We start from the raw sequence: 27,920 nt of genomic DNA, 5'->3' as shown, positions 1-27,920 counted from the left end.
ATTGTTTTGTAGGTTTGCTTCCTGCCAAATACGACATGGGATGCTCATACTTCACAATGAATTGCAAAAAAACCCTCCATATTACAAGTAACTGCAAAAAGACCCCTTATATTGTAGCTATTGCATATGTACACAGTTCTTAGATACTTCAGAATACGCTACCGAATTTAAATAGCTTATAGTACATGGAAACGTTGATAAATAATTTTGTATATTGTAATTGTTATAATCAATAACCTGTATGTACATTTTATTATTTTATTTTTTTTTGGGATAGCAATTCTATATTTCTTCTGATGATACAAAGTTATGGATGATAATCTATGTATTAGTGATGGTTATTTTGGATGATCACCGAGTTTTTATTTTCAGATGATAATTACAAAATATTTTAGATGGAAAATTTTAAATTTTACACGAGTATTTAAGTTAAAATTTTTTAAATGACTCTGTATTATATGTATTTAAAATTTATTAAAGTGCCACAAAATATAGTTCCAAGACTCAAGAATTTGAAATTTTTTGTGACATTTATTTATCCAAAAAAAATTGATGAACTTGTTACGATGAATTTACAATTCTTAAATCGAATTTGTCTATCTAAACATAATATTAAAGAATTGTCCGTTGTTATCTTTCCATGCATCACATACCTACTAATAAAAAATATACTATATTATAAAAAAAAATTAAGATATATTGCTAACTTGATTTTCTATTTTTTCGGGTGCGATATATATGTATGTATGTGTAATGAAATATAAATGCTATATAAATATATATTAAAAAAATTAAATACAATGACTTCCCTCAAAGCTTAATTCTTAACATAATTACGGATATGTTTTATTGTTTAAAAAATTATCAATACCCTAATGTTTAATATAATTATATAATTTTTGAATTGAGGTTTGAGATTGTCCAGTTTACCCTTATTGTACTTTTTTTTTTAATTTTTTTGAAAAAAATATAAAAAGAAAAATGGACTATGTGAATTGAAAATTTTATAAAAATTCTAGAAAAATAAAATTGTAATTTAGGTATTTCGATGAATTCATCATAAAGAATAAATATAAATCAAATAAAAATTAATAATTTTGATTGATTGTTGAACGATTGTTAAAATTAATTATATTAATAATTTTTTAAATAATAAAAATATTTATAATTGTATCAATCTTGAGGTAGCCCAATATAATTTGCCAAAAAAAGAAAAAAAAATCAAATTCTTAGGGGGTGGGGCTGAGATCGCGTGAGTTTTTGGTGGATGATCAATATTAGTGAAGTGTGGTAAAAGTGTTGAACTCAATGCTCAGATCCAAATCCCCTCATCTATGGACATTCTCTTCGCCATAACAATCAGAAAATTCAACTTCTCAGAATTATGCACGCCGATTTTCCATTCACGGCCATCCTCCTCCTCCTCCTCCTCTTGCCGCTTAGCTCGGCCGCTGCTGCTATCTCGTACTCGGATCACTGCGGCGCCATCGTACGGGATCTGCCTTTGCTTCCAAGCCCTAATCCTCCACTTCTCACCCCTAAGTTTCTTGCTCTTCGCCACGCCCATGTTGATGCCAGTGCAAACAATATGAACAAGGGAATTTCTGAAATCCCCAGGTCGCTATCATTCTCCTGTCACAAAGCGTATAGAACCCAGAAAGATGCTGTCTTCAAAATCGAAGGGGTTCTGAGCGTAGCCGGTGTGGGTTACTCTCGTAATCGGACCCGCCGGGGATTGCGCCTTGTGCATTTCCGGCCGCCGAGGATTCCGGTGACGCCAGGTGACGCCTGGAATTCAATCAGTTTTACGTTGAGTGGGTTTTGGGATTCTGTTTCAGGGAAGCTCTGTATGGTTGGGTCTGGTTTTGGCAGGTTAAGCTCTAATCATGTTGTTTTAAAGCTTGATTATTTGAATTCGTCGAATATATTCAATAGTTTAGTTAATGGCACTATGGAAAGTGTAGATGTAGATAATGAAATGAATCGTGACCGGAAATTGATATCAATACTGGGTGTGAATTTGAGGACCTATAAGTATGAGTTGATTGATAAAGAAATTGAAAGTAATGAGTTTCAGTTGTTGGATGATATGACAAGTGTTTCTTTAGGCTTAGAGGATTTGGGGCAGAATATGTGTACATATATTATATCTGCTGGAATAGTTGATCTGGATTATAAGAGTGACTGCAATAGTGTGAGTTGCAATTTTCTTGGAAGAGGAAATGGTAATTTCACACCAAGTGTGATGTACTTTAACCAAATTGAGTGTTTGGACGGTGGTACAGTGAGGTTCTTGTTGGGGTTCGGGGATTTGGGGCACAATGGTTATGGGTTGCCATTTGAACCAAATAAGACATTGGTTAGTGAAGGGAAATGGGATGGGAAGAAAAGAAGGCTTAACATGGTTGCCTGCCGTATTTTCGGCGATGGGGATGAGGGTTTTGTTGGAGAGTGTTTGATCAGACTAAGTTTAAGATTTCCAGCTAGGTGGACATTAAGAGAGAGAAGCTATATAGTCGGGGAATTGTGGAGTAGTAGAAGTGTTAATGAATCGGGCTATTTTGGCAGTGTGTCTTTGTCAAGCATAAAGAATAAGAATGCCAGAGCAGCAGGCTTGACATATGAGTATAAAGAGATTTCAAATGCCAGAAAATCTTGTGCAAATAAGATGATACAGAAAACAGAGGAAGGAAAGTACCCTGCTCCATTATCGCCTGATATGAGATTTGACATGTTTGGTGGCAATAAGAAAGTGAAAGATCTTTGGGGTTACTCTTCTCCCCTTTACATAGATAATCAGCCTTACCAGTTATCCTCTGTGGTTGGAAGGGAAGCAGACTCTACTTGGGAAGGGAAGCAAAACCTTAGTAAAATGATAAATGTCAGCTATATACTGAGCCTTGCAACTTCTCATGATTTCAGGCTCAGCAGTGAATATATGCAAATCAAATCATTTGAAATCTCTGCTGAAGGGACATATGACTTTGGAAGTGGGCACCTTTGCATGATTGGCTGTATGGATGTCGGGCCACCTAAAGCAAGGGTAGGGCGAAACGTATCACTGGATTGTGAGATTCTGGTTGACATTCAGTATCCTCCACTTAATGCGAGAAATGGAGGTGCCCTAAAGGGAACTATTGAAAGCACACGAGAGAAGTCTGACCGTCTTTACTTTGAACCTTTTGAAATTTTTGCAAGTTCAGTTTATGCAGGGCAAGCAAAGGAATCCATATGGAGAATGGATTTGGAGATTACCATGGTTCTGATTTCCAACACCCTCTCATGTATCTTCATGGCTCTGCAGCTATTGCATGTCAAGAGACATGCAGATGCACTCCCCATGGTTTCTGTCATAATGCTTGTCGTACTCACTCTAGGGCATCTTGTTCCACTATTATTGAATTTTGAAGCTCTCTTCATGATGAGCCACAACAATGTGAATGTCTACTTCGGTAATGACGGATGGCTTGAAGTGAATGAGGTGTTAGTGAGGGTAATAACCATGATACCTTTCTTACTGGAAGTTGGACTTCTCCAAATGGCCTGGTCTTCAAGATCTGGTGATGGAAGCCAGAAGAACCTCTGGATATCTGAGAAGAAAGTTCTGTATCTATCTTTACCTATGTATATTGGTGGTGGGTTGATTGCTTGGTTCGTTCACCTGTCAAGAAAGTCATATCAAAGGCCAAGGATCCACCATCTTGGATATAAACAGCAATCTGTATGGGGTGATCTCAAATCCTATGCTGGGTTGATATTGGATGGCTTTCTGCTCCCGCAAGTACTGTTCAATATATTTTCCGACTCCAATGGGAAGGCTCTTGCTCCTCCGTTTTATTTTGGAATAACTTTTGTTCGTCTACTGCCACATGCATATGACCTTTACAGGTCTCATAGCTCTGCTTGGTCGTTCAGTTACATATATGCAAACCCAAGACTTGACTACTATTCCACCGCCTGGGATATTATCATTTCGGTTGGAGGTCTTCTATTTGTTTTCATTATTTACTTGCAACAACGGTTTGGTGGACGTTGCCTTCTACACAGAAGATTCCGGCAGAGGTCCACATATGAGAAACTACCTGTAGCTAGTACTGCATGAGTTTGAAAGTGCCATGGCTTTTAGTAATTTAGTGAGTAAACTGTCTTTACCACAGGATCCATTTTTCCTCGTTTCTACTAGTACACTCTCGAACCATTTCATTGGTTCATGACAAGAACAGAATTTACAGTAAGTGCCAAACTCTTTTAACTTCATTTTTCGAAGTGTCATATTGTACAGTGATAGGTTTCCTATTCTTTGTGAGCCATCTAACTGATCTTGTTTTTCAGCACGTATAAATTTCGTGCTACTTGTTATAAGTTCACAAACATGAGTCGCTTTTTGTCCTTTTATAATTCCTCCTCTAGTATGAATTTATATTCGTTTTCTTGCTATTGTTGCTGATGTTGTAGCTTAATCTGCTGGCTACGCAAGAGAAGCCAGATTAGAAATGTCATATGTACCAACAAAGGTTACTTCAATATTTTCCTGCGTTTCCCACTGCTACCTCATTAGCCAAATACACCGTCATATCATGCACACCTGAAGACCGCACAGTGGAAGAAAATCCTTTTTGAGATTGAAAGGATATAAGAAAACAGACACAAGATTAAGAAAGAAGCAAAAGATTTGGGGTATCGTGAAAAAGACGAACAAAATGACTGCACAACACGTAAGTACGGTACATCGTCGCTCTACTGTAAAGCAACTAAAAAAGAGAATAGTGTACCAATATCCTGTTGATGCCAGCACATGGATAACCCATTATTTTTCAGGTCGGTAAAATAAAAAATTATGTTGCATTGATGCAAATGGCGCAACAACAACATATTTAACAACACGACGTAATTTCAACGACAAGCGAGAGTAAGAAATGTAAAAACCATTTTCGCTCAACCAAATGGTTATTTATTAATGCCAATTTATTTACAGCCCCAAATCTAGACATTGTCAAGTTTTTACCTCGGAATTCAAATCAAGTCTTCCCGCCAATTCTATCTTTATTGTAAATTTACAAACTTTGCAGTTTTTTCCTATAGAAAACAGATTAAATTTGTTGTAAAACCAATGTACTATACTCACAATTATCGTTTTTTCTTTGTAAAATAAATTGCGATGAAACGGGATTACAGTCTCAAATTTAAACTTAAGCCTTGTAATAGTCACTCTTCAAATAGTAATTATAATTAAATCGCACATACCACAACACTGGATGATTCATTCCATCAAACCTAATGAGTTGTGTTCCTTTTTAAGCCAAACTTCTCCAAAAATTTTTCCATTTTCTACCACCCCCAGTTACCAACCTAGTTACTTGAAAAGTGTACATACATACATACATAAGATCATATCAATATTATAACAACACAATTGCAAGAAGATGCAATATATACTATGAGTGTCATTTTAGTACTATTCGCTACTGCAAATCCCGACCTCTTCAGAAGGACGGGACGACGCTGAACGCGCTCTCGCTTACTAGAGATGTAGAGAACAGCTGATCCACTTCGGCTTCTGCATCTCCTGATCTCTTGGCAAATCGACCTTTGATCCTCGGCCTGGTTTCTGCATAAGCCTTTCTCGACGCATACCTGATTGTCTTCTCAAACTTCCGGTTCTTCTTCTTCTCTCTATATCTCAACACTCTGGCCTCTCTGTCTGTTGGAGAAAGCTGTGTTGGAATTTGGACAGGAGGGCCTGAGAAGAGTTCGATGGTTCCTTTTGGAGGTCGTGTTTGGGAGACTGAAACTTCACTTGTTGCTGGTTCCGGAACCCCCCCGACATGATCCATTAATGGAAGCGCAACCTGATCCGAGAAATTAAACTGGTTTAATTATGTTTCAAGGTTTATAGTGTTGCTGGTTTGAAATGATTGTTGTATCTTTAGATATACATGTGTGTGTGTATATATGATGTAGAACAGCAATCACTAGCAGAGGAAAATCTTGAACGGGGAATAGATAAGCCAAGTGAAGGACTTACAGTTTGAGAAATTGAAGCAGGATAACTGTATGCAGGTGGGATTGGGACAACACTGTCGCTGCAGTAGCTACGTTGAGGAAAACTCTGACATGGTTGCTGCTGATTAATACTGTATCCATTGTTGAACTGATTATTCTGACACGAATTGTAGTAATCAAGGGCTAAATACTCATCCGCCTCTCCGCCAAACGACGCCCTCCCATTATCGTCGTTGCTTTGGTCTTCATCGCCGTTCTTGATTGTAGGGTTGTATAATAGCCATGAAGCTGCTTCATCCTCATCCTCATCCTCAGCTTCTTCATCCATCGACCGGCGGACTATGACTCCGTCAGCGTTGGCGGCTGAGGGGCCGTAGAGAGTACCTGGAATCGGCAGGATGGGGACGCGGTGGTGGCGGCGGGCGAGAGGGTTGGCCGAGTGGATGTCGGCGTCGCAGGCGGAGCAGAGGGAAGCTGAATCGGCTTTGCATATGAGGGCCGCGGGAGAGCTTTCGCAGGCCTCGCAGACCCATACGCGCTCGTGGCGGGGAGATAAGTGGTTGTCGGCGTGTATGCGGGTATCGCAGCTGGTGCAGAGGTAGGCCAAGTGCGTGCGGCAGTAGACGGCGGATGCAGCTGAGCGGCAAGTGTCGCAGCCACGGGGCCAGGTGCTCCTGGCGGCGCCGCCGTGTTTCATGGGGCTGTTTTGGAGCTTCAGCATTTCAGTATAGTCACTCTGTACTTGGCATGGAAGCTTAATGTTGAGGGGTGAGCGGGGGAAGCAAAGGTAATGGTGGCAACTGGGGGTTGAGACTTGAGAGAATCCATGGGAGGACACATGGCATAAAGTTAGTGGATGACAAAGTTGTTAAAACTTATTTGTGGTTGGTAATAGCTCTTGGCGCCTGGTGGGCCGATACAACTTTTTTTCATAAAATTTATTTCATCTTTTATCCTACATATATTTTATATATAAATATTTTACCAAAATAAGATAACGTCATTCTTTTAGTATGTATCAATTAAATAGAATGGAAAATAAAAATAATAAAAATCCAATTTGTGTTGAGTCATGTCAGAATTATGATATATTATATTGACACTTTTTGAGTTTCGTTCAAATTTTAAAGACAAAAACTTACATAAATATTTCTTAATATCCATTACACTAACACCCTCTGGGAGTGTACATATAATTTTGTAAAGAGCGTGGGAGTGTACACTAACACCGTACCTATATATATTCACAGATTCCTCGTTCACTTTTCAATTACGAGATTTCAACATCCAAGAATCTGATTATTCCAAACTTAAACCCATAACAATAACTTTTAAAATTTTTTAAAACACATCATTTCCTTAATTTCTTTTTTGCATTTTATAATTAATTTTCCCCAATTAAGTGTCATAATTATAAACGTACGTGCATTTGTTGTTTAAGGTTCTTTGTAGAGGAGGTGGCCCTGTAGCAGTCGAAGTAGTCAAGGTGAAGTGTGATTATGCTTATTCCCTGTTTGGACAAAAACAGAAGATCACAACGTTGCTGCAGATGAATCAAAAAGTTCTCAAGGAAGGAAGGGGGAATATGAGGTTTAGAACACACCACGTAAGAATCGCTGGTAAATCTGTGAAATCTGAACCACGAGTTTAAAATTTGCGGTGACACGACAACTCAACTATTTGCAGCAGTCTAAACCACGTGGGCCTCTAAGCTCAATGAAAGAAACGTGTTTTTCCCACATCAGCATCCCCTTATGCGATATTATTTAATACATTGAATCTTACGTTAAGAAGTGTTTACATAATTTTTTTTTTCTTTTTACGGTGGAAATAAATTATAAAAAATATAAATTAAATAGTGATAAAAATATTCGAAAATAAAAAAAATTAAAGCATTAAAATTGAAAAATAACTTGATATTTATAATTTTACTAGTAAATTGTAAGAGTCGATAGGAAAGTTTATAATTTTTAAAGGCAATTAAACAAAAATACTCTTTTAACCTTATTTTATGTAATAAGTTGATAAATACTAATTTTAAATATTTTCAGACACTCCCGTAATATAATTTGATGTCATGCCCTACCTATAAGCTCAACTACAATATTCAAAGTAATCTATTTTTCTAGATCGAGTTATGTTAGACAGAATTTTTTAAATGAATCAGGTGCTACATTTCAATTCATTCAAATTTATTAAATTATAAAGGGCTATGTGCTAAAAGAGCCTTGAATTGCAAAAAAATGATCAATTTTAAGTATGTCATATGTCGTTTTTTATTTTTCAGTTACATAATGAGGACATTTGTGTCGAAAAGAAATGCAATAAAATGTAAAAAGGCGACAATATGTGGGCGAAATATATTTATTTGATCAACTAAAGAACTTTATCAAAAACTCTTCTTCTGTTTGCCCAACAGAAGTCATTGATATCGAAATTTAAACTCAAAATTTCAAACTAAACATACCTAACAACTCCGGAAAAATCAAACAAACAAAAAGAATGAATTAAAAATGGATGCATGAATAGGATAGAAGCTAGACGACGATGGCGAAGCCCTCATTTGTTCATGCCAGTTGCATCCTTCACAGCATCAACTGCGCCCTGTGCCTTGGCCTGCGCTTGCTGTCCAGCCTATACACAAATCACGACACATGCACATTATAGCTACGATAAAGAAAAACTTTGTTTATTTAAGTTAAAATACAGAAACAAACATCAGACTACATTACAATTTGGTAGAGAGAGAGAGAGAGTGGAAAAGGGCAGTTAATGATGTGTTAAGATATATAACCTGCTGCATTGATTCCATGGCAGATTGGGCAGCATTGCCAGCCTTCTCCATCATCTGGTTGCCCTTTTCCTGTGCTTGGCCTTGCACCTGTCCAGCTTTGTGGCTAATGCTCTGGGAGTTATCCATTTTCTTCTTCTAACTCAAATAATTAAAAGCACACTTCAAACACACACACAACCTCTGTCTCTGTGTCAAAACTACTTACTAATGAGTATTGCTGGTGAAGAATGAGTTTGGAGAATTGGTATTTATAGTATTTTGAGGTTGCCTATTCTTAGAATGTGGTAGTTCGAAAGGTTTGAGGTTGCCCGGCGTGTCAAATAGATGTGGTAAAAGATTTAAAAGGAGAGAGCTACGGAAGGCACTAGACTAGGAACATGTTGCAAAATCTCTTGTTTCATCCGCATTTGACTCAGAGGACGTTTGTTTGTTGATCACTCTGAGTAACTTAAAAAATTCTTATATTAATATGTCGCAATTACTAAACAAAATCAGTTTATTTATTAAATTATAAACGAGTACCATTTAAAATTTTTAGTAAATCAATAATGTTAATTGAGTTTTTAACCACAACTATTCAAAATTTATAATGATCGAGGTATAGTCTGGAGTACTTGCCATGATTCTTAGATATGATTGAAACAACTGCTATTGTTTAAGTACGGTTAATATTTTATAACCTGGCCTACAAAAACAAAGCCAATAGCAATTGCTAGATCGTGGTTAATTACTATTTATTATAAATTTTTATTTTACATTATGATAGTTAGCCAATGCGATAGCATGTGTCGATATACATAATTATAGGATATCTCAATTTCACCAAAACATACCAGAACATCATATAGTGTAAGATACGATTAATATCTTTCAATTTTTCATCTTATTTAATCATATCACGTTCGATCCTAGTACACGAACCAAACGAGCCCTTTGTGTATAAATTAGAAAGTTGCTACCCAGGGTATTAAAATGAAGGGATAATGACATTTATACTCCTGATTTTTGGTCTATTATATAAATTATTTATAATTTTTAAAAAATGACATATACATACACCAGAAACATTAACATTATTCACAAATTACCCATATTTTTAAAAATTTACATATACACCCTCTAAAAATATTAACATCATTCACAAGCTATTCCTATTTTGAACCTAACCCATCAACAAATTAAGTGCAAAACGACTTATATGATATGGGGTATTTCAAATTTCTATTGGAAAAAAAATATAGTTTAAATTTTTAAAAGTTTACTTTTCTTGTCAATTTCCCTAAGAACTTAGATTTTTAGTCGAGATGCTGGTTTAATATTTATCAGTTGTTCAAATTATTTAAAAATAATATGGAGTTTGAAAATTTATGTTCAGATTTGATTTGATTATTGTTTAAATTGAATTTAAACGAGTTTTAATTGATTTAAATATGAATCAAATTCTAATAACTTAATACTTTTAATTTATATTTTATTATCTTTGTACAAATATAGTTGAGTTCAAGTCGAATTTAAAAATTTATTGCATAATTTTTTTGATTTAAAATTAATTTATTAAATTTAATAAATTTAATTTAAATACATTTTTATGATTAATTTCAATAAAAAATGGAGTAAGTTGATTAGGTTTTCAACCGCGACTAAATCTCAAGCCAAATAGAGGTTCCTCCAAAACCCACCCGTTTAAACATGCAGCATTCAAGAATTCGGGTAAATGCCCATATCCAACAAGTATTGCACTCTAAACCCCCCCCATCCTTTAAACCCTAATTTTTCCCATTTTGCACCGTCAATTCCAGTATAATTCTGATTCCCTATCGGACCGCTCGTCGTTGTTTTGCTCGTGTGAGATAGGAATACAGAGATCGAAAGTGAGATATGGGAACAGAAGATTCACTGAAGAAGCTAAAGAGAAAGAAAAATACGAAGGCAAAGGGGGAAGAGGAGTTGGAGAATGGGAGTTCTCAGCTTGCTCAAAAGGGTGCTTATCTTTTACTACTAATTGTTATTTGCTTCGGATGTTTTTTTACCGAGTTGTCCGTTTTATTTTCATCTGCTTGTGTGAAATTTTGATATTCTGAAACATATGCATGTGGAATCTAGTCTCTTGATAAAGGAACCGTCTCGAACAAAAAAAAAAAAAAGATGTTTGTTCGTCAGTATAACGTGATTAAGAGAGGATTTGCGTTGAGTGGTTAAGTCTATGGTAGAAGCAAAGTAACAATGGCATGTTCTGCCTGGCAAGAAGAAGTTTAATGCTAAGCTATATGTTTTTTACTGTTGTCTTCCCTTTGTTGGTGCTTCTGTGTTTGGCAGAGTGGTGGTTGTTGGTTAACTACTGGTGCAAACGTACTATCCTATTAGTAAAATTTGGTCAACCCAAAAAACTGCTGTAGGTATCCATTTTTAATTTTCTGGATTACTTGTATGTTAGATATGTGTATGGTTTTCTGTAACTGGGTCAAGATTGATTTTATGTTGGACACCATAAAGCACCAGAATGAAGGTTTTGGCAGAGCCTGGACATTGTTAATATTAAAAAATGGAACTAAATCTTCTCGTTGATGTTGTCAATTTCTGCTTAAATAAACACTGTATAGTTCCTTCTTTTCCTTCCGTTATTAGTTTAGTTTGATGTGGCTGGTTGGTAGATTGGCTGTTTCCAACTGATCACATGTGCTAAATAAGCGTTTCCTCATACAGAAGGGGACTTTTACAGAGCTACCGAGGAAGACAAGAAGAATAAGACTAAGAAGAAGAAGAAGAAACCTTCAGTGGATATCGCCAACAAAGATGATGCCGAGATGTTTGAGCTGCCCAATAACACAGGTAGGTTAAGATACCTGTTATTTCAGTAGTCACCATATTCATGCATTTAAAGTTGACATGAAATTGTTTATGGTATCAGCAGATGAAACAATTGAAGTAAGTGGAGGCAACAAAAAGAGTAAGAAGTTGATAAAGAACAAAAGAAAGAATAGCAAGATAACAAGAATGGGAATTGAGGAATTCGATATCCAGAGCAATGAAGTTGACGATAGCATTTCTGGTGAAAAAGATGTTCAAAATGAACTGGCAGAAGAAAAATTGCAGATATCGAGGAAAAAGAAGAAAAGAAATGTTGAGGGTATCAAAAAGGGTGATGAACTCAACGAGAAAGATGATACGTCAGAACAGCAAAATGGTATGTAAAATTAAAATAATGTCAATGTTCTTTGTGCATCAGTTACTAATCTAAAATATACAAGCTTACTTTCGAAATAGCAGTACTTTATTTTATCTTCTGATGCTATATTTTACCCGTATGTTTGGGCTCCTTTTATTTGATGCCTCCAAATTGAACATGATGCATGCTGATATATGTCTCCTAGTCTTCTTTCTTACTGTTCATTGAGCACTTTACTGATGTTCTCAGTTCTGGAAAGGGGTGATTCCTAAATGGGCATATCAACATGATTACGCACGTTCAATTGCGGAATAATGCGGATCCATAAGTTAGCTTAACTTGCTTCAGTGTAAAAGGATGTCTGTCCTCTAATTCTTGATACATGGACTTTGAAATTGCAGAAGATAATTGTGTTTTTTTCTACAATGGAATTTTTCACCATGTTCATTTATCTAGATAGTGCTTGAGAATTGAAATTTTGTGTCATTGAGGCCTTGTTTTCTAGTAGTGTGTAGTGATTCAAATCTTGTTAAGTGCTTGTAGTTGAAAGTTGGTAATTCTCATTCACACTAAAAAGGAAAATTTGCTTATGATTTAGCATCAACATTCTGTCCTAAGATAGTCCCTGAAACTGAGCAACAATGTTAATGCACTATTTTCCAGAGGAAATGGCTGGGAGAACAGAGTCTAAAACTCAACATCATATTGCAAACTCTGAAGGAATTAACAAGGTCGATACAAGTAGAGGCTCCAAAATGGGTAAGTAACTGATTCATGAGTATGCAAAATTGATACAACCTTGTGTAATTGTCACTTTCACTATTCGTATCGGAAAAATAAAATTTGGATTTCTTTGTCCATAGGCAAGTCAAAAAAGCCTGGGAAACGTGAAAAGAAGAAACAGTTGGAGGCAAATGAATTATCCCCTCATAATTTGCTGGAAAAGAGAGGAGAAGACACAGAAGATGAAGTTTATCAGATGTCCTCAGGAGATGAAGATTATTCAAAAGGAATGAGAAGTATGATCCTCCTATCAGGAACACCTTTCTTGTTTGTCATACATTTTACTATGCCTGTCTCTTGGTCATTTCTTGTTGTTTGGTGAAATTTCAATAAGGTATTTCAGTAGTTAGCTCCAGTGAGCTCAACAAAAACAGTATTGGTGGTAGCTCTCTCTGCTTTGTTGTGAAAAAATGTGTAACCCAGTTTTGAAACAAGTTTTGCAGCATTTTGTTTCTATTGGTCCTTTTGAACCTGGTCAAATATTTATCTTTGCTCAGAATGGATCACACAATACCATCAGAGTAGACCTGGGCTCAAGCTGCTGCAAGAAAGGATTGATGATTTCATAATGGCTCACGATGCACGAGAGGAGCAGGTAATTTTATTTGTTCTGCAGTAAGCTGCTGCTGCTCGTTAAACCATAGATAGTTCAATTGAAAACATCCGGTACTGATGTCTACTTCTATCTGTTGCTAGAGAGACCATTATGCATGTCATGTATGTGCAATCCTCCTTGTTAAGAATGCCACAGTTTAAGTAATTGAAATTTGTTTTATGTATCATCATTAAGTAGTTAAAATTAATTTTATGTATAGTATTAGCTGGGGAAGTGCATGTTATTTTTACAGAATATCGGTTCATTTGGCCCACATTGGTATAATAAATAGCCCTTTCTCATTATATTTAATCAAGATCTCTCATGAGCTTCTTTCTTCTATGTCAATCTTTTCTTAATTTATTGCAGGCAAGAGCTGAGAGGGAAGCCCAAGCTGCAGAAGGTGGATGGACAGTTGTTGTACATCACAAAGGTCGGAAAAAGACAACTGATGCTGAGAGTGGAATTGCTGTGGGTTCTGTTGCCCAAGCTGCTGTTATAGACAAGATGGCACAGAAGAAAAAGAAAGAAGTTGGTTTAGATTTCTATCGGTTTCAGAAAAGGGAAGCCCACAGAAATGGTATGTGCTAATTCAGTTGCAATTGCTTATAGTACATGTTTAAAGAACTTAATGGCATAGTCAATTGTATGGTTCAAATTTGATGATGACGCCTCTGTAAGGATTGTGTATATTTTTTATACTCTCTTTCCTTCCCTTTTTCTTCACCTTATTTCCTGCACCACTTCTCCTTTGATTTAGCACTTACTGATTGTTATTTGAGATTAATTATCATGTTGCATATTCATACATCAAGTTAGATCTGGTAGTACCCTGAAAAATAGGTTGGTGCTGCAATGATATGATTTACTGCCATTAGGGTATCTCTGTATTGTGCAAAACACTTGATTGCATGTATACAAGATCCAGCTGTCAATTTTGTTAGAGCTTCCAACATTCAACTCAAGACAGAATTGGGCATGATATTTTGTCCTCATCGGTTTTGCATAAGGGTGAGGCAATTCTGTCAAGTTTAAGTGATTTTCTTTTCGTTTTTTTATTCAAACACAAATATTCTTATAAATGCTTTACCAACCTAAACATGCTACCATCGGGAAAATTTCCTTGTTCGACATTCATATATGCTTCCCACTCCATGTGCAATCTAGACTGCCTGAAGGTTTTTGGTACCTTTTTTACAACACTCAAGTGATAAGTTGACCTAATAAGAATGTATGAGCTAATATTGCTTTAGGTGTTGCTGCCAATTTGTAGAGAAATGAATGTGTCTCAATTTGGTTTACACATTTAGTTGTCGTTTCTTGTGGCCTGTGATACATTACCTAGAACTTGATCGTTAGATAGAGTTTTGTTCCTTATCTAGTCAAGTTTTCTTATTTTGCCTACTGCTCTCTTCATACGGAAATATGATGGATTTGTGCTGTATGCAGAGATCATGATGCTACAAAGCAAATTTGAGCAGGACAAAAAGCGGATACAACAACTGAGGGCTGCAAGGAAATTCCGGCCCTATTAACTGGAGTTCCGGATGTCATTCCTGGATTAAAGTTTGTCTTCAGCTAACCAAAAACATCTCCGCTGGCCTGAATCTTTCTTTTCCTTTCCCCCTTGCGTTTTACACCATAATTCCACACTGAAAGAGGACTGGCTCAGTGTCAGTTCCAGATGTCCGTTGTACGTTACGTTTCAGCTTAATTCTTTTGTATACTTATATTTCAAAGTGAGTTATAGATGTGTAATATACTTGCTAATGAATTTGGAGGACAGAGTAAGAGAACTACTTATAGCATCAATGTAGCAAACATGTACACTAAATGTAGACAAATTGCATGGGGAGAATTTGGTAATTTTAAAAAGGGGAATCGCCAGAGTTTGGAAATTCTGTAATTTGATTTAGAAAATTGGAGGGAATATATGCAGGCCATTTCTTGAAAAGAAAAAGTCATCAGAGAATATCCAACCTGGAAGAGACTTAAAAGACAGAGGATAGCTTGTGTTTCCCTGAGAAATACATTTTTGCCCAACTTGATTGATTTGTGAAACTCATAGGTACATTAAGATATTAATATGGAGCTTTATGTAAATCAAAAAATTGATAGATTGACAAGCCATTTTATCTTATATTGGGGGTAATAAAGTAATTTGGTAACACTATCTATTAATTTGTCCAAATTTCTAAAAGACACAAAGAGTAACTGTCATACGTATAATCAAAAGATTTTTTCTTTTCGATAGGATAATCAAAAGAATTTTGAAACCATTAAACGACTTACAAATAAATCAATCACCAACTAATTAACAATATAATCATAAATTCACTATTTGGCATATTTATTTCATACAATAAAGTAAACATGGCTTAAGAGTATGTTGTACTTTAACTATTTAGGTCAATTTCTAGTGAAAATTTTAAAAGTAAAACTATGAATATATGAGTCGTGAAATATAATCATTTAGTTGGACCATTAAATATATAAAATGTTACAAAATTAAGCGCTTATGAACTTGTGTTTTTATTTTTATAGAAACTCGCAATACCCTAAACTTTTTGATTTTACATTTCTCAAGGTAGCATTTTTGAATTTTAAAAGATTAGAGACAAATATTAGAAACTAAAGAAATTTAAAAGGACAATTTTTCAAATTTATCCTTTTTATTTTTCTAATTAATATGGCAACAATATTTTGTGAAGGTTTAGAATAAAGTAATTTATACATTTTTCAAAATATATTTTTGTGCCAAATTAGTTGTAGGAGCCAATCAAAATCTCAAAATTAAATAAAAACCCTAAAACAACAATTAAAGAACAACCCTAAATTAATTAGTTTATATGTTTAATATTTTGGAAACCCATTTAATATAAAATTCCAAATTAACAAAAAACTAATTAAAATATGGTTTTGATGCCTAAAAACAAAAGAAATGATTTTCCATAATTTTGGTAGAAAGAGAGCAACTCATTAATTAAATTAATTAAAATGAGAATTGTAGGCTCCACTGTTCTCCCTTCTAACGGCTAGTAAAGGTTTACACAAACTCATAAAGCTGAACCAGAAACCCGATCAGAACCATCCATTCTCAGTAATCCAACGGATCCTATTCAAATCTGAAAATATGACAGTTAACGCCTGAGAGGCGTCCCGCCACTTCGCCCACATTTTATATACTACGCTCTTCTGCCTTTACTCCGTCTCCTCTTCATCACTATTTTCTGATAAGAACGAAGGGAATTCTAGAGAGAGAAAGAGGGAATTCTAGAGAGAGAAAGAGGGAATTCTAGAGAGAGAGAAGGGAGGGGCACGCTCTGCTCCTCTTCATCACTATTTTCTGACAAGAACGAAGGGAATTCTAGAGAGAGAAAGAGGAAATTCTAGAGAGAGAGAAGGGAGGGGCTGTTTGTGAATTGTGGCTATTGAAAACCCATAAGAAAAGGTGAGGCGAACAGCGGTGATCTCCTGGTGTTTCTGTCGTCTTTCTTGGAGGGGTTCCCGAAATCGACGATCAAGAAGAAGGATTGGAGAAAGAAGAGGAATCAAATTTCTGGGTTTTTTCTGTTCATCAGGTTTGATCAATGCTTAAGAGTTCATAGGTTCAGCTTTCTTTCCATGTATTTCGCCGAGATTTAAATCGAGGTTTATGCATGAATTTCCTGTAATAGTTCATGATCCCTTGATATTAATTCGGACCAGGCATTTCTTTAATTATTCTTGGATTTGCTGCGTATATACTTGTTTTGTGATCCTTACCGCAAGAACAGAGTTCTAGACTTCCGTTTGGGCTACCAACATTCCCTTTCTTGGTAATTTTCTTCTCCTGGGGATATAGTAGAATTGTTGACTTCCTGGGATTCTTCTGTGTTCCGATCTGAATTATTACAAGATACAATGTTTAGTTTCATTTGATGCATAGTTACTCCTTGGGACTTCTGTTTCTTGGTTTTGCTTTGGTGTTATCCCTCTCTTGATATTGATTTATTCTCTTACGAGGGACATTTTAACTTGAATTCTTGACAACTTGTCCCATTATATCAGCAAAGTTATGATTAGTCTTCTTGTGTTTGATCAGTTGGAGGAGGGAAGCAAAAGAACGGTCACGCCGAAGGCAGAAATCGGCGAGTTCTCGGAGACATTGGGAACTTCGTAACTGCACCAGCTGTTGAGGGGAAGCCTCAAAATCAGATGCCCGCCCCATAACAAGGTTTCACTTCTCTACACACACACACGTGTGTTTCTGTGCTCTTGTTTTGGTAAAAGATATAAGTAACAGAAGAATTGACCATCATTTCTGATTTCAGGAGTTTTTTCGCACAATTGCTGGTAAATGCACAAGCAGCAAAAGAGAAAAACAACAGCAAGGTTAAAGAAAAATAATAAAAAGAACTCCAATTGATCAGAGCTTCTCAACATTGTTTTTTTTAATTTTCTTGAGTACTAAGTACTAAGTATTGGTGAGATAACAAAATTTTGCAATATGCAGAAACCCACTGGCAGAAAATGTTAATGATTTGGTCGGAAAAGATGGTGCTGTGAAACCCGCCGTGCCTCACAAGAAGGAACCCTTGAAGCCGAAGAAGGAGGCTGTAAATGTAATCAGTCCGGACGAAGACGGAAGCTGCAAGAGTGGATGGAAACTAAGGGAAGGATCATCAAAGAAGTTTGAACTGATGCCTAAGAGTCTCTACCTTACATTTAATATAGTGGATCGGTTCCTTTCGGTGAAAACTGTTCCAAGAAGGGAACTTCAATTGGTCGGGATTAGCTCGATGCTAATTGCTTGCAAATATGAAGAGATATGTGCGCCGGAGGTATATATGCTGTTAAATATTGGCTCGATCAAACATGAAATAAAGTTAACCAAGTTTTCGATCTTTCTCAGGTCAGCGACTTCATAGCTATGTCGGACAATGCTTATGTCAGAGAGAAAGTGCTTCTCATGGAGAAAGCAATTCTTGGGACACGAGAGTGGTATCTAACAGTTCCAACTCCATACGTCTCTCTCGTTCGATACATTAAAGCTTTTCTTCCATCTGATAAGGAGGTATTTTATGGTTGTTGCATATGTAATTTCCAGTTGAAGTAGCTGAATGTGAGTGGCTTATTCATTTATTTGTTGACGATGCAGATGGGAGAACATGACATTTTTCTTTGCCGAACTTGGTTTAATGAACTACTCTGCCGTCATACCGTATTGTCCCTCCATGCTTGCTGCTTCTGCTGTATACGCTGCACGTTGCACTCTTAACCGGATTCCCCTATGGACTGAAACTCTGAAGCACCATACCCGCTACTCTGAGGATCAGCTGATGTACGTAAATTGATCCAAATAACTACAGACACCACACACCCCTTGAGTTATTACAAGAGAAGAATCCCTCGATTTAGGAATATCAATTACTGCAACTAAATTTTTCAGGAACGTCCTTGTAATTATTCCTTATTACATTTTTGTTACAGTTTATATACTAAAACTCTTGTCTGTATTGATGTAACAGGGAGTGTGCAAGGCTTTTGGTGCGCTTCCACTCCGGTGCTGTTGCTTTGTTTCCCAGCAAGAAGCCTTCTCCCGAGCTGCTGCTGATGTTGCAAAGACAACAAAAGGTGTGTCCATGTCCCCTTTGAGTTGTTTCAGATGGGCACTATGTATTGTTCAGACAAGACAGATCCTCAACTTGCTCAACCATTTGAGGAGTTGCAGCATCTTTGGAAGATATCTCATACAACTTCTGACGACCATATGGATCTCCACCCAAACCATTTACGAATAAGTCCCTCTTTGAACTCTTGAGTTTTCTCAGATTTGGGCTGTTTTGATAATCCTCCTCTGAACTCTTGCTACAATATAAGTAACAGAGTTAAAACAATAATTTCATAAGTTTTCATAAAAAAAAGTTAAATAACACTAGCAATTACAGTTGCTTGATCAGCTTCAATCCCTTTCCCACAAGATCGAGATTCAAAAAACATCTAATTGTATAGTATCTTTTCCTTCCTGTTGCATTAGAAACATAAAGAGGATAAAAAAAATATTATACCTTTGGTCTGCCCAGTACGATGAGGATACTTCTTTTTAGCTCTACTCTCTGCATTTCGCACTACTTGTTTCTACAAAAATATATGAAAAGTTATTCATACACACAATCTGAAAGAGAATTTAAAAAGCAAAAAGTATACAAAAAATTATTAACCTGCACTTCATCATGCTTCCAATATTGTACAAGAATTAACCACTGATCCAATTTACTGTCAACTATCAGTTTGAGATTATTATTAGGCTGTCAATTATCTCTTTCTGCTCTCAGGTCAACTTACTTATGTTGGGTTTTTGTATTTTCTGAGGATTGAATTGTGTGTGTTCTTGTTTTGTTAAAAGATAAAAGTAGTAGAAGAATTGACCATCATTTCTGAGTTCAGGAGTTTTGGCGCACACATAGAGAAAAACAACAGCAAGATCAAAGAAAAAAAATAGAGAGAACTCCAATTGATCGGAGCTTCTCAACATTGTTTTTTGAATTTTCTTGAGTACTACGCTTTACAAAATTTTGCAATAACTATGCAGAAACCACTGGCAGAATATGTTAATGATTTGGCAGGAAAAGATGGTGCTGTGAAACCGGCCGTGCCTCATGAGAAGGAATCCTTGAAGCTGAAGAAGGAGGTGTAAATGTAATCAGTCCGGACGAAGACAAAAGCTGCAAGAGTGGACGGAAACTAAGGGAAGGATCATCAAAGAAGCTCCATAACTTCGCTCCGTACACCTGCCTTTGTTATTTAACATTTTTTTGCAGAAAAATAAAGCTCTACATCGAAGTAGGCACATACGGCACCCATTATGCCCTCCTCCATGAAGGCGCACCCTCTTAACAGTACTGCTCCATACAAGCACGAAGTAAGTTTTTCTTATTCTAAACATGCTATGCTTATTATATTCTTTGCCGGAGTTTGAAAAAAAAACGAGAAAAAAAAAGTTCATTCTTCGGACTCCATCTCTGAAGATTTCTACTCTAATAATTGTCGAAATCTTCACTTATTAGAGTGGGGCGTCAATATTATAATACATAATAGTACGATTAATTGATAAATTCTTTTAACTAAATTATATAATAGCGAGAAATTGATAGAAAGTTCATAAAAATATCTCGAGAATTATATTTAAGAAATATATGTTATTAAAGAGGAAAAAATAAAGTTTTTAATGATAATTTAATTTAAGGATGTTATTAAAAAGGATAGTTATAAATATATATAAGGGGTTTAGTTAAATGTATTCCTATGAATTACTTAATAAATTATAAATATCTTTATGAGGCCTATAATGTCTAGTTACTAAGAAGAACTAGAACGAAGATTTGTATTTAGATAGAAAGGGAATATTAAAGAATTATTAGAAATTGTACGAATAATATTTAATATTATATTTAAAAAAATTACAATATTCTCGATATATTAATTGTATGTGGTATATCTCATTATAGAATACAGGGGTAAGGTGAAAGAACTGACAATTATCGATTGAATAGATAAAAGCATTGTGAAGTCGAGGTAAGTAAATAATTAGAATTATCTATCTATGTTTTCTTTATTTGTGGTATTAAATTTGTGGTTCATGCCGACGTTGATTTATCTGAAAATATATGAGTGGTGAATGATTTAATTTAATTGATGATATTGTGTACGTGAAATGCGAAGACGCATTGAAATATTATATTTGTTGTATGTTGTGTTGTGGGTGTTTGAAATTGAGAATGTATTGATATATGCTTTTACGTTACTAGTTGCTTACAAGAATGGTGATATGTGGAAATGAGGGAGTTGTGGAAATTGAATATAATTGTGGTATGAATACCCCTTGATGTGTTGAAAAACCTATAAGACGAAATGAAATAAAAAGAGCTATGATGCGATATGAGAAAGAAATGAAATGAAAAGCGATGTTGCGATATAAAAGAGCTATGGTGCGAATTGAAAGAGCTCTGATACGAAATGAGATTGATGAGCCGGTTGTCAAGGGGATTCACTTGATCTTATTTAACGGTGAGATTGAGTTGACGGAAAAAACACGATATCACCTTCTGGTAAGCAAACTAAAAGAAAGGGAGTTTAATTGGTTGTTTTGTTGCGAGTTAGCTATGTGATGCGATGAAGCTGATTATGTTGGAATTAAATTGACTGTATTCCATGCATGTTGCCTACTTATCTTGTTTAGGTTGTGTTTGATATACATATATAAATAGGGCTGGTTATTTACTTACTGAGTGGCAGACTCACTCCTCTTAATAGACTTTGAGGTGTCTGTCTGTTGAAAACTAGGTCTACACGCTATACTCAGGCAGGTCGGGCCAGTATGTTGTTTTCTCTTCTTCGTCAGTTAGAGTACACAAATTGTATTTTATTTGTATAGAGAGAATGTAAGCGTGGGGATTAATTGTGATAGATTACTTGTGGTATTTGATATGTATATATGATGTTGTGGGTTGGTTATGCCTGTTATGAGGTTGGGATTACGTATGCATATTGATTAGATGATTATGTGCATTTATAGATATAAACATAGGAATTACTTTAAGTACGTTTAGGGAAGATATAGTCCTAATAGCGTTAGAGGGTGCTACAGGGGGGGGGGGGGCTATTAATGTGCATAAAAACAGGTTGGCCCAAAGAGGCCCAAACGATCCAAAAAGAAGAAAGAAACGAGATGCTTGTAACATCTTAAGAGGCCCAAGGATCTGGAAAGCTTCCTTGGCGAGCACCCCACAAAAAACAGATAGGTGGACGGTTTTGGCAGGTGCCCCCTGAAATCCAGATAAGCGGGCTGTCTTGGCAAGTGCCCCCTAGAAAATAGATAGACGAACGGCCTTGGCAGGTGTTCCTTAGGAGACAGATTGGTAAAGGAAGGAGGTTGAAGGCATTCCCTTTTTATTTGGCCCATGAAGAGATCTAAAGCCTAAGCAGGGCCACATCCAAGATGTTGATGACCCGTTGAAAAATTACCAGGCTCAACCCAAGAGGGAAGTTCAGTATGATCGGCCCAAGAAGGAAGCCTGGTACAAGACCTGCCTTCCAAGCCTAGCCTTGGGAGAAAGGAAGCTCACTCAAGAAGCTGGATTCCTTGCAAGTAGGAGTCCTCATGTAAAAGGAATTCTCCTCCAACCGAAGACGTGCTGCTCAAGTCAAGGAGGAGATAAGATCGTGCCTTATCCTTGGATTTTCGCCTTCTGTCTAAAAAATGCAAGTCACCCCAAAGTTATTGCGAAGAGGGACTCATTCTCTATAAATATAGGCAGTACTCCTCAACACAAATACCTGCAGCCTCCTAATAGACTTACCTTCAAAAAGCTGGAAACTATTTTGTTATTTCGTTGCAACTCCCACTTTGTACTTTTGTCATATTTTACTCACAAAATCTTTATTTTTATTTCAATTTTTCATTTTAGCACCCCTCAATAGGACGCCTTCTTTAGTACTCCAGCAAGGATGCCTTCTTCCATCCACCAAGAGGGACACCCTCTAGAATTTGAAAAACCACTCTCTGATCGATCCCCCAAGAGGGAGCATATTAATAAAACATATGTATATATATATATATATCTATATTTACACCTTTATATTAAGGGAGAACACCTAATTGGTGTCTCTCTTTTTTTGATCTGCCATTTTTTTTTTGTTAAATTATTTTAGCAGTTTTTTTCCTAAACCTCCATATTTTTCTCTTTCTCAACTTTCATATTTTTTCTTCTCCACTCTCCTCTAAATAGCTACCCATAACTTCTATCTTTGCACTACTTTTTTGTGTTTATTTAACTAAAATATATAATTTGAAAATGTAATAATTATATTGTAATATTTTGAACAAATTTTGATGTGTCACATACACTAGTTATATGTAATTGAAGTGTACTTTATTGGTATGTTAATTTTTAGTTATTAATATTTAATTATTTTTTTTCTTAACTCTCCATTTTTTTCCTCTCTTCTTAACTTACCATTTTCTCTTTTTTTTTTTTAACTTCCACATCTTTTTTCTTCTCTCATTTTTTTATTATTTTCTCATTTTTTATACTTTTTAATATTTTATTAATTTGATTTATTTATGTTTAAAATAATATTAATTTTTTTAAAATTTTATATTAATTATGCACATATATATATGAATGTGCCACATATGTTTGTATATATTATATTCTGAACTTGAATTCACAATGAACATGCTGTCTATAAAATGGTAATAGCATTTGGAAATTACAAGAGAAGAGGACATAACTTTCAGAGGGAAAGTGTTCCTGCACCAAAAAGAGAAAATAAGAGAATTTGGGGGGGGAATTGCTAATACTGATAAACAACACTAACAAAAAGGAACGGAAATACAATTTTCTCAAATTTATGGGGTATCGATGGGAATTAGGAGATACTCGTAGGGGACAGAGATGCAGTAAAAACAACGCTACCCGGAGACCGACAATCTTCCGCACTGTCAAGCTCAAGCCTTCAGCACTACATTTCAGATTTTCGAGGACCCATTTTACTACTGTCGATCACATTTGCGGATTACCAGGATTTAGATTGTGCTCAGGTACAACACGGAGAGGTAAATAATGATGCTTGATCAGAGTGTTGTTAGTGTTTCCATGTTTAATTGTCTGATTGGAATTTTCGAGGTGAGATATTTTGGGTAGTAAAGAATTTCATCCCCGACTACGAAAGATGAAGAACCCTGTTTTACCTTTTCTTTTCCTGGGTATTTGGATATGATTTTTCTTTTTTCACGTTCCATAAGTGTATGTAGTTTGTGTTTTTGTTAGAAAAACTTGTTATCTCGCCGCTTTCTTCTTTGATTAGTACTATTGATTCGGTGATTAGATTTGTATCTCAAACCAAGACTTCTAGCAAGTATTATGATGCTATTTTAGTGATTACTGTGATAATAGTAGAAAAAGTTGTTACTTTTATGAAAATGTTGGTAACATTGTTGAATGTGGAGTTATATTTGGAGTTCAATATGATCCTTTCCTCTTTTACCGATGGATGATGAATATATTTTTGTGTTGCAGATAACATCTTACAATCTTAGTAAGGAAAAAGAAAGCAAGTGTTGTGACAAAAAGAAATGGTTAACTCAGAGGAGCCAAGGAGAAGGGTGGCTTTTGTGCTAGTTGATGGTTTAGGGGATGTATCGCTGCCGAGATTTGGTTATAAGACTCCTCTGCAAGTAGCCAATGTGCCTAACCTGGATGCCATTGCTTCAGCCGGAATCAATGGTTTAATGGATCCTGTTGAAGTAGGATTGGCTTGTGGAAGTGATACCGCACATCTTTCTCTATTAGGCTATGATCCTAGGGTTTATTATCGAGGTAGAGGGGCATTTGAATCAATGGGTGCCGGGCTGGCAATGTCCCCAGGAGATATAGCATTCAAAGTATGTGCTTTGTTCTTTTCCTATCATCTAAATTCCAGCTATCATAAGTTGATATCTATTGTTGTTTGTCCTCAAAAAGAGAGTGGCTTACATTCAAGGTTGAGAGATTTTATCATTTCATATTTTCTCTTGTATCCCAATGCTCCGCCTTAAAATTTCTGACATGTTGTATATGTCTCCACTTATAGAATATTTTTGTTTCATAAGCTGTACGATGATATCATTTTCCTTCCTTCTGAAAAATGTCATGATATAATTGTACAAAAACGATGGTATTCATTTTTATCTCAGTCGAACTTTGCAACCCTGGATGAGAAAACTGGAATAGTTACCAGCAGGAGGGCCGATAGGCATTTTGAAGAAGAAGGACCTGTTCTTTGTGCTGCATTGGATGGAATGAAGCTGCCTAATTTTCCTCAGTATGAGGTTAGAGTCAGGTGCGTGTGGTTCCATTGCAACTTGTTCTCTTCTCCATCTTTGCGTCTCAACTGTGCCTCACTATTTTCCCAAGTTAAATGTTTTGTTGTAAAATCCTATTTTTTTAGGTATGCAACAGAGCATAGATGTGGGGTGGTTGTGAAAGGACCAAAATTAAGTGGAAACATATCAGGAACAGATCCACTGAAGGATAACCGCCTGCTTTTACAAGCTCAACCTCTTGATGATTCCGAAGAAGCAAAGCAGACTGCTGCAGTTGTTAACGAGTTATCAAAGGAGATATCTCGCATTTTGGTTGCTCATCCAATAAATGCAAGAAGAGCTGCAGAAGGAAAGAATATTGCTAATGTTGTCCTTCTACGAGGTTGTGGGATTCGAATTGAGGTAATCTTTTGTAACTTGGGTAATTTATGTCCTCTCTCTTTGAAGAATAGAATCCTTGGAGGCATTTGTTGATTCAAACATCTGTTATGCATTTCAGGTTCCTCAGTTTGAAAAGATACATTCTTTATGGCCATGTATGGTTGCACCTACCAAAATCATTGCTGGCTTGGGTTTATCTCTTGGTATAGATATTTTAGAAGCTCCAGGAGCAACAGGAGACTACAGAACCTTGTTAACATCTAAAGCAACTGCAATATCCAGAGCACTCTCGGCTCCTGTAAACACATGCCCCAATGTCTTTGTACCTGGGGAAGATGAACATAAACCTGGCCGATCTGATGGCTACGATTTTGGATTTCTTCACATTAAGGTGGTGACATTACAATTCTCTCTCCATTCTGTTTCTAAGTTATGTAGTTGTCCTTTTCATGAATGTGCCTGTTCGAAATCTGTTACCTAACATTCTTTTTTGTTTGGGGTCCACCTTGGGCTACAATGCGAGGAGTGTTTATCACACGAACTTCTAACAAAGAAATATATTATTCAGAACACCTTATATTTGTATGTGGACAGTAGATTCTGATAATAAACATCTGTCAAACTTCCCCATCCATATTTAACTCATGATAGCTGGTGAAAGTTGTGCTGTGATGAGTATTGGTATTATTTAACTGTATGCACTTTTGAAGTTGTCCTTATTTTCTTCAAACTCGTTGGAATTGCAGGCGATAGATGATGCTGGTCACGATAAAGCAAGCATCTTCAAAGCCAAAGGATTAGAAGCTGTTGATAGAGCTATAGGCCAGCTAGCTAGACTTCTTTGGCAAGCAGAGTCAACTGGGGCATTTCAGTATTACATTTGTGTCACTGGAGATCATTCAACTCCAGTTGAATATGGTGACCACAGCTTTGAACCGGTCCCATTTGCACTGTGTCGTCTGAAAGACTTTGTTGGTGCGATCGGGGAATCACATCTTTTGGCAACTTCCCTGGACCCATTTCCACTTCCAACCGTCAAATCTGGTGAAGACCTGTCAACTGATTATCCAAATCAAGATGAGAAACGAGGCAAACAGGACCGGGCGTTTAAAGGTGACACTGTTTTTGAGTTCAATGAGATAGCAGCAGCAAGAGGGTGTCTTGGGCGATTTGCTGGAAGTGAAATGATGGGAATCATAAAAACTTTTCTCAAGGTCTGACTGAGAGCCGCTCTGGTTTGAACTTTGGGAGCTGATAAATTACCTGGAATCAAGAATAAGGAAGTAGCATCAGAAAGTAATTTTCTTAAAACTAAGAAGTATCTGACTTGCATCCACTGTTCGCCAGCCTGAGAGAAGGAACTATTTTACCTTTCTGGCTGATCAACTGATGTAGGAACAAAAGCAGGGCAGCAATGGTTTCTATGTATCTACCTTCCACCATCTGCTGATATAAGTCACTTCTCTACTTCTGCAGCTGCTTGTGTATTGAGCTACACTTTAGTTGTTCTTTTTCCAAAATTCAGTTATGATGGTTCTTAACCCTTAAAAGAACTTGTTTCCTACATGTGTCGTGTCGGCACTTGTAACCTTTGGTCCTTTGTGGAAATTCCACATGGACTGAAAATGGGAGGAACTCCACGAATGAATTCTGGAGAAATTGCATTCAAAATCTGGAAGAAAAATCTGGAGAAATTGACACGTAAGCGCCGGCTATGCTAACTACATTAACCAACTAAGCTGAAGAGAAAAACGTTATCACTTACAAAAGTGTTGCGGAAAAAAACATTTTACACCTAAATTTAACTAATGTGCAAAATGTATTGTCTTCATCTTCTCCGTCTGCTTTGTCTCTGGTGTGCGTATGCTCTGGTTCTGCACAATTTGCTGCACACAATTCCTACAGCCACCCTCAAGCTGACCTTGGGAGCTCAAAGCCAGCTTGGACAACAATCGATTGAAAGCAGAAAAAGGAAGGGCTTTGCTGAAGAGGTCTGCAATCTGTTCAGGCCCAGGGATGTAAGAAGGTGCAATGAAACCACACTTGAACTGATCACACAACAAGTGACAATCCAAGTCAAGAAGGGCTTTGGTGAAGAGGTCTGCAATCTGTTCAGGCCCAGGGATGTAAGAAGGTGCAATGAAACCACACTTGAACTGATCACACACCAAGTGACAATCAAAGTCAAGGTGCTTGGTGCGCTCATGAAACACAGGGATGGCCGTAATGTGAAGAGCGGCCTTATTGTCACACTAAAAAAGAATTGGCTGAGAAACTGGAACACAAAAATCACGAAGTAGATATGAGACCCACAACAATTCACTCACAGTCGACGCCATGCTGAGATATT

At 36.4% G+C, this 27,920-nt stretch overlaps 5 protein-coding genes and 1 pseudogene across 7 annotated transcripts; 4 read left to right on the top strand and 2 right to left on the bottom strand.

The window, feature by feature from the left end:
• LOC105167592 lies at positions 1,385–4,102 on the top strand. Its single transcript, XM_011087364.1, has one exon. It carries the CDS (start codon positions 1,385–1,387, stop codon positions 4,100–4,102), a length of 2,718 nt encoding a protein of 905 aa, XP_011085666.1.
• Positions 5,380–6,824, bottom strand: LOC105167504 (zinc finger protein CONSTANS-LIKE 2-like). The gene is made up of 2 exons (XM_011087266.2): positions 6,026–6,824; positions 5,380–5,849 (listed from the first exon to the last, which is right to left on the bottom strand). The coding sequence occupies exons 1-2, from the start codon at positions 6,722–6,724 to the stop codon at positions 5,484–5,486; spliced, it is 1,065 nt and encodes a 354-aa protein (XP_011085568.1). The 5' UTR covers positions 6,725–6,824; the 3' UTR covers positions 5,380–5,483.
• On the bottom strand, positions 8,352–9,028 carry LOC105167503 (late embryogenesis abundant protein 2). The gene is made up of 2 exons (XM_011087265.2): positions 8,798–9,028; positions 8,352–8,637 (listed from the first exon to the last, which is right to left on the bottom strand). The coding sequence occupies exons 1-2, from the start codon at positions 8,921–8,923 to the stop codon at positions 8,563–8,565; spliced, it is 201 nt and encodes a 66-aa protein (XP_011085567.1). The 5' UTR covers positions 8,924–9,028; the 3' UTR covers positions 8,352–8,562.
• Positions 10,499–15,199, top strand: LOC105167502. 2 transcript variants are annotated; one of them, XM_011087264.2, is made up of 8 exons: positions 10,499–10,778; positions 11,501–11,626; positions 11,709–11,981; positions 12,627–12,722; positions 12,827–12,982; positions 13,244–13,341; positions 13,711–13,921; positions 14,791–15,199. In XM_011087264.2, the coding sequence occupies exons 1-8, from the start codon at positions 10,676–10,678 to the stop codon at positions 14,874–14,876; spliced, it is 1,149 nt and encodes a 382-aa protein (XP_011085566.1). In that variant the 5' UTR covers positions 10,499–10,675; the 3' UTR covers positions 14,877–15,199. The 2 variants fall into 2 exon arrangements, with proteins under 2 accessions (XP_011085566.1, XP_011085564.1); XM_011087262.2 differs by having other exon boundaries at positions 11,706–11,981.
• On the top strand, positions 15,092–18,690 carry LOC105167591 (annotated as a pseudogene).
• On the top strand, positions 23,722–27,123 carry LOC105167501 (probable 2,3-bisphosphoglycerate-independent phosphoglycerate mutase). 2 transcript variants are annotated; one of them, XM_011087261.2, is made up of 6 exons: positions 23,722–23,926; positions 24,405–24,769; positions 25,061–25,206; positions 25,315–25,591; positions 25,689–25,961; positions 26,317–27,123. In XM_011087261.2, exons 2-6 carry the CDS (start codon positions 24,461–24,463, stop codon positions 26,788–26,790), a joined length of 1,479 nt encoding a protein of 492 aa, XP_011085563.1. In that variant the 5' UTR covers positions 23,722–23,926; positions 24,405–24,460; the 3' UTR covers positions 26,791–27,123. The 2 variants fall into 2 exon arrangements, with proteins under 2 accessions (XP_011085563.1, XP_011085562.1); XM_011087260.2 differs by having other exon boundaries at positions 23,722–23,941.

The sequence above is a fragment of the Sesamum indicum genome, linkage group LG8 (assembly GCF_000512975.1).
Source record: "Sesamum indicum cultivar Zhongzhi No. 13 linkage group LG8, S_indicum_v1.0, whole genome shotgun sequence".
NCBI classification, from domain to species: domain Eukaryota; kingdom Viridiplantae; phylum Streptophyta; class Magnoliopsida; order Lamiales; family Pedaliaceae; genus Sesamum; species Sesamum indicum.
This window is presented reverse-complemented; position numbering and strand designations above follow the sequence as displayed.

Coding starts and splice junctions, on each gene's coding strand:
- LOC105167592 (XM_011087364.1), top strand. CDS start 1,385: ATGCACGCCGATTTTCCATTCACGGCCATCCTCCTCCTCCTCCTCCTC.
- LOC105167504 (XM_011087266.2), bottom strand. CDS start 6,724: ATGCTGAAGCTCCAAAACAGCCCCATGAAACACGGCGGCGCCGCCAGG. Junction 5,850..6,025: donor CTGCTTCAATTTCTCAAACT/GTAAGTCCTTCA, acceptor TTCTCGGATCAG/GTTGCGCTTCCATTAATGGA.
- LOC105167503 (XM_011087265.2), bottom strand. CDS start 8,923: ATGGATAACTCCCAGAGCATTAGCCACAAAGCTGGACAGGTGCAAGGC. Junction 8,638..8,797: donor CCATGGAATCAATGCAGCAG/GTTATATATCTT, acceptor ATTTGTGTATAG/GCTGGACAGCAAGCGCAGGC.
- LOC105167502 (XM_011087262.2), top strand. CDS start 10,676: ATGGGAACAGAAGATTCACTGAAGAAGCTAAAGAGAAAGAAAAATACG. Junction 11,982..12,626: donor TACGTCAGAACAGCAAAATG/GTATGTAAAATT, acceptor ACTATTTTCCAG/AGGAAATGGCTGGGAGAACA. Junction 13,922..14,790: donor AAGGGAAGCCCACAGAAATG/GTATGTGCTAAT, acceptor TGCTGTATGCAG/AGATCATGATGCTACAAAGC.
- LOC105167501 (XM_011087261.2), top strand. CDS start 24,461: ATGGTTAACTCAGAGGAGCCAAGGAGAAGGGTGGCTTTTGTGCTAGTT. Junction 25,207..25,314: donor CAGTATGAGGTTAGAGTCAG/GTGCGTGTGGTT, acceptor CTATTTTTTTAG/GTATGCAACAGAGCATAGAT. Junction 25,592..25,688: donor GTTGTGGGATTCGAATTGAG/GTAATCTTTTGT, acceptor TATGCATTTCAG/GTTCCTCAGTTTGAAAAGAT.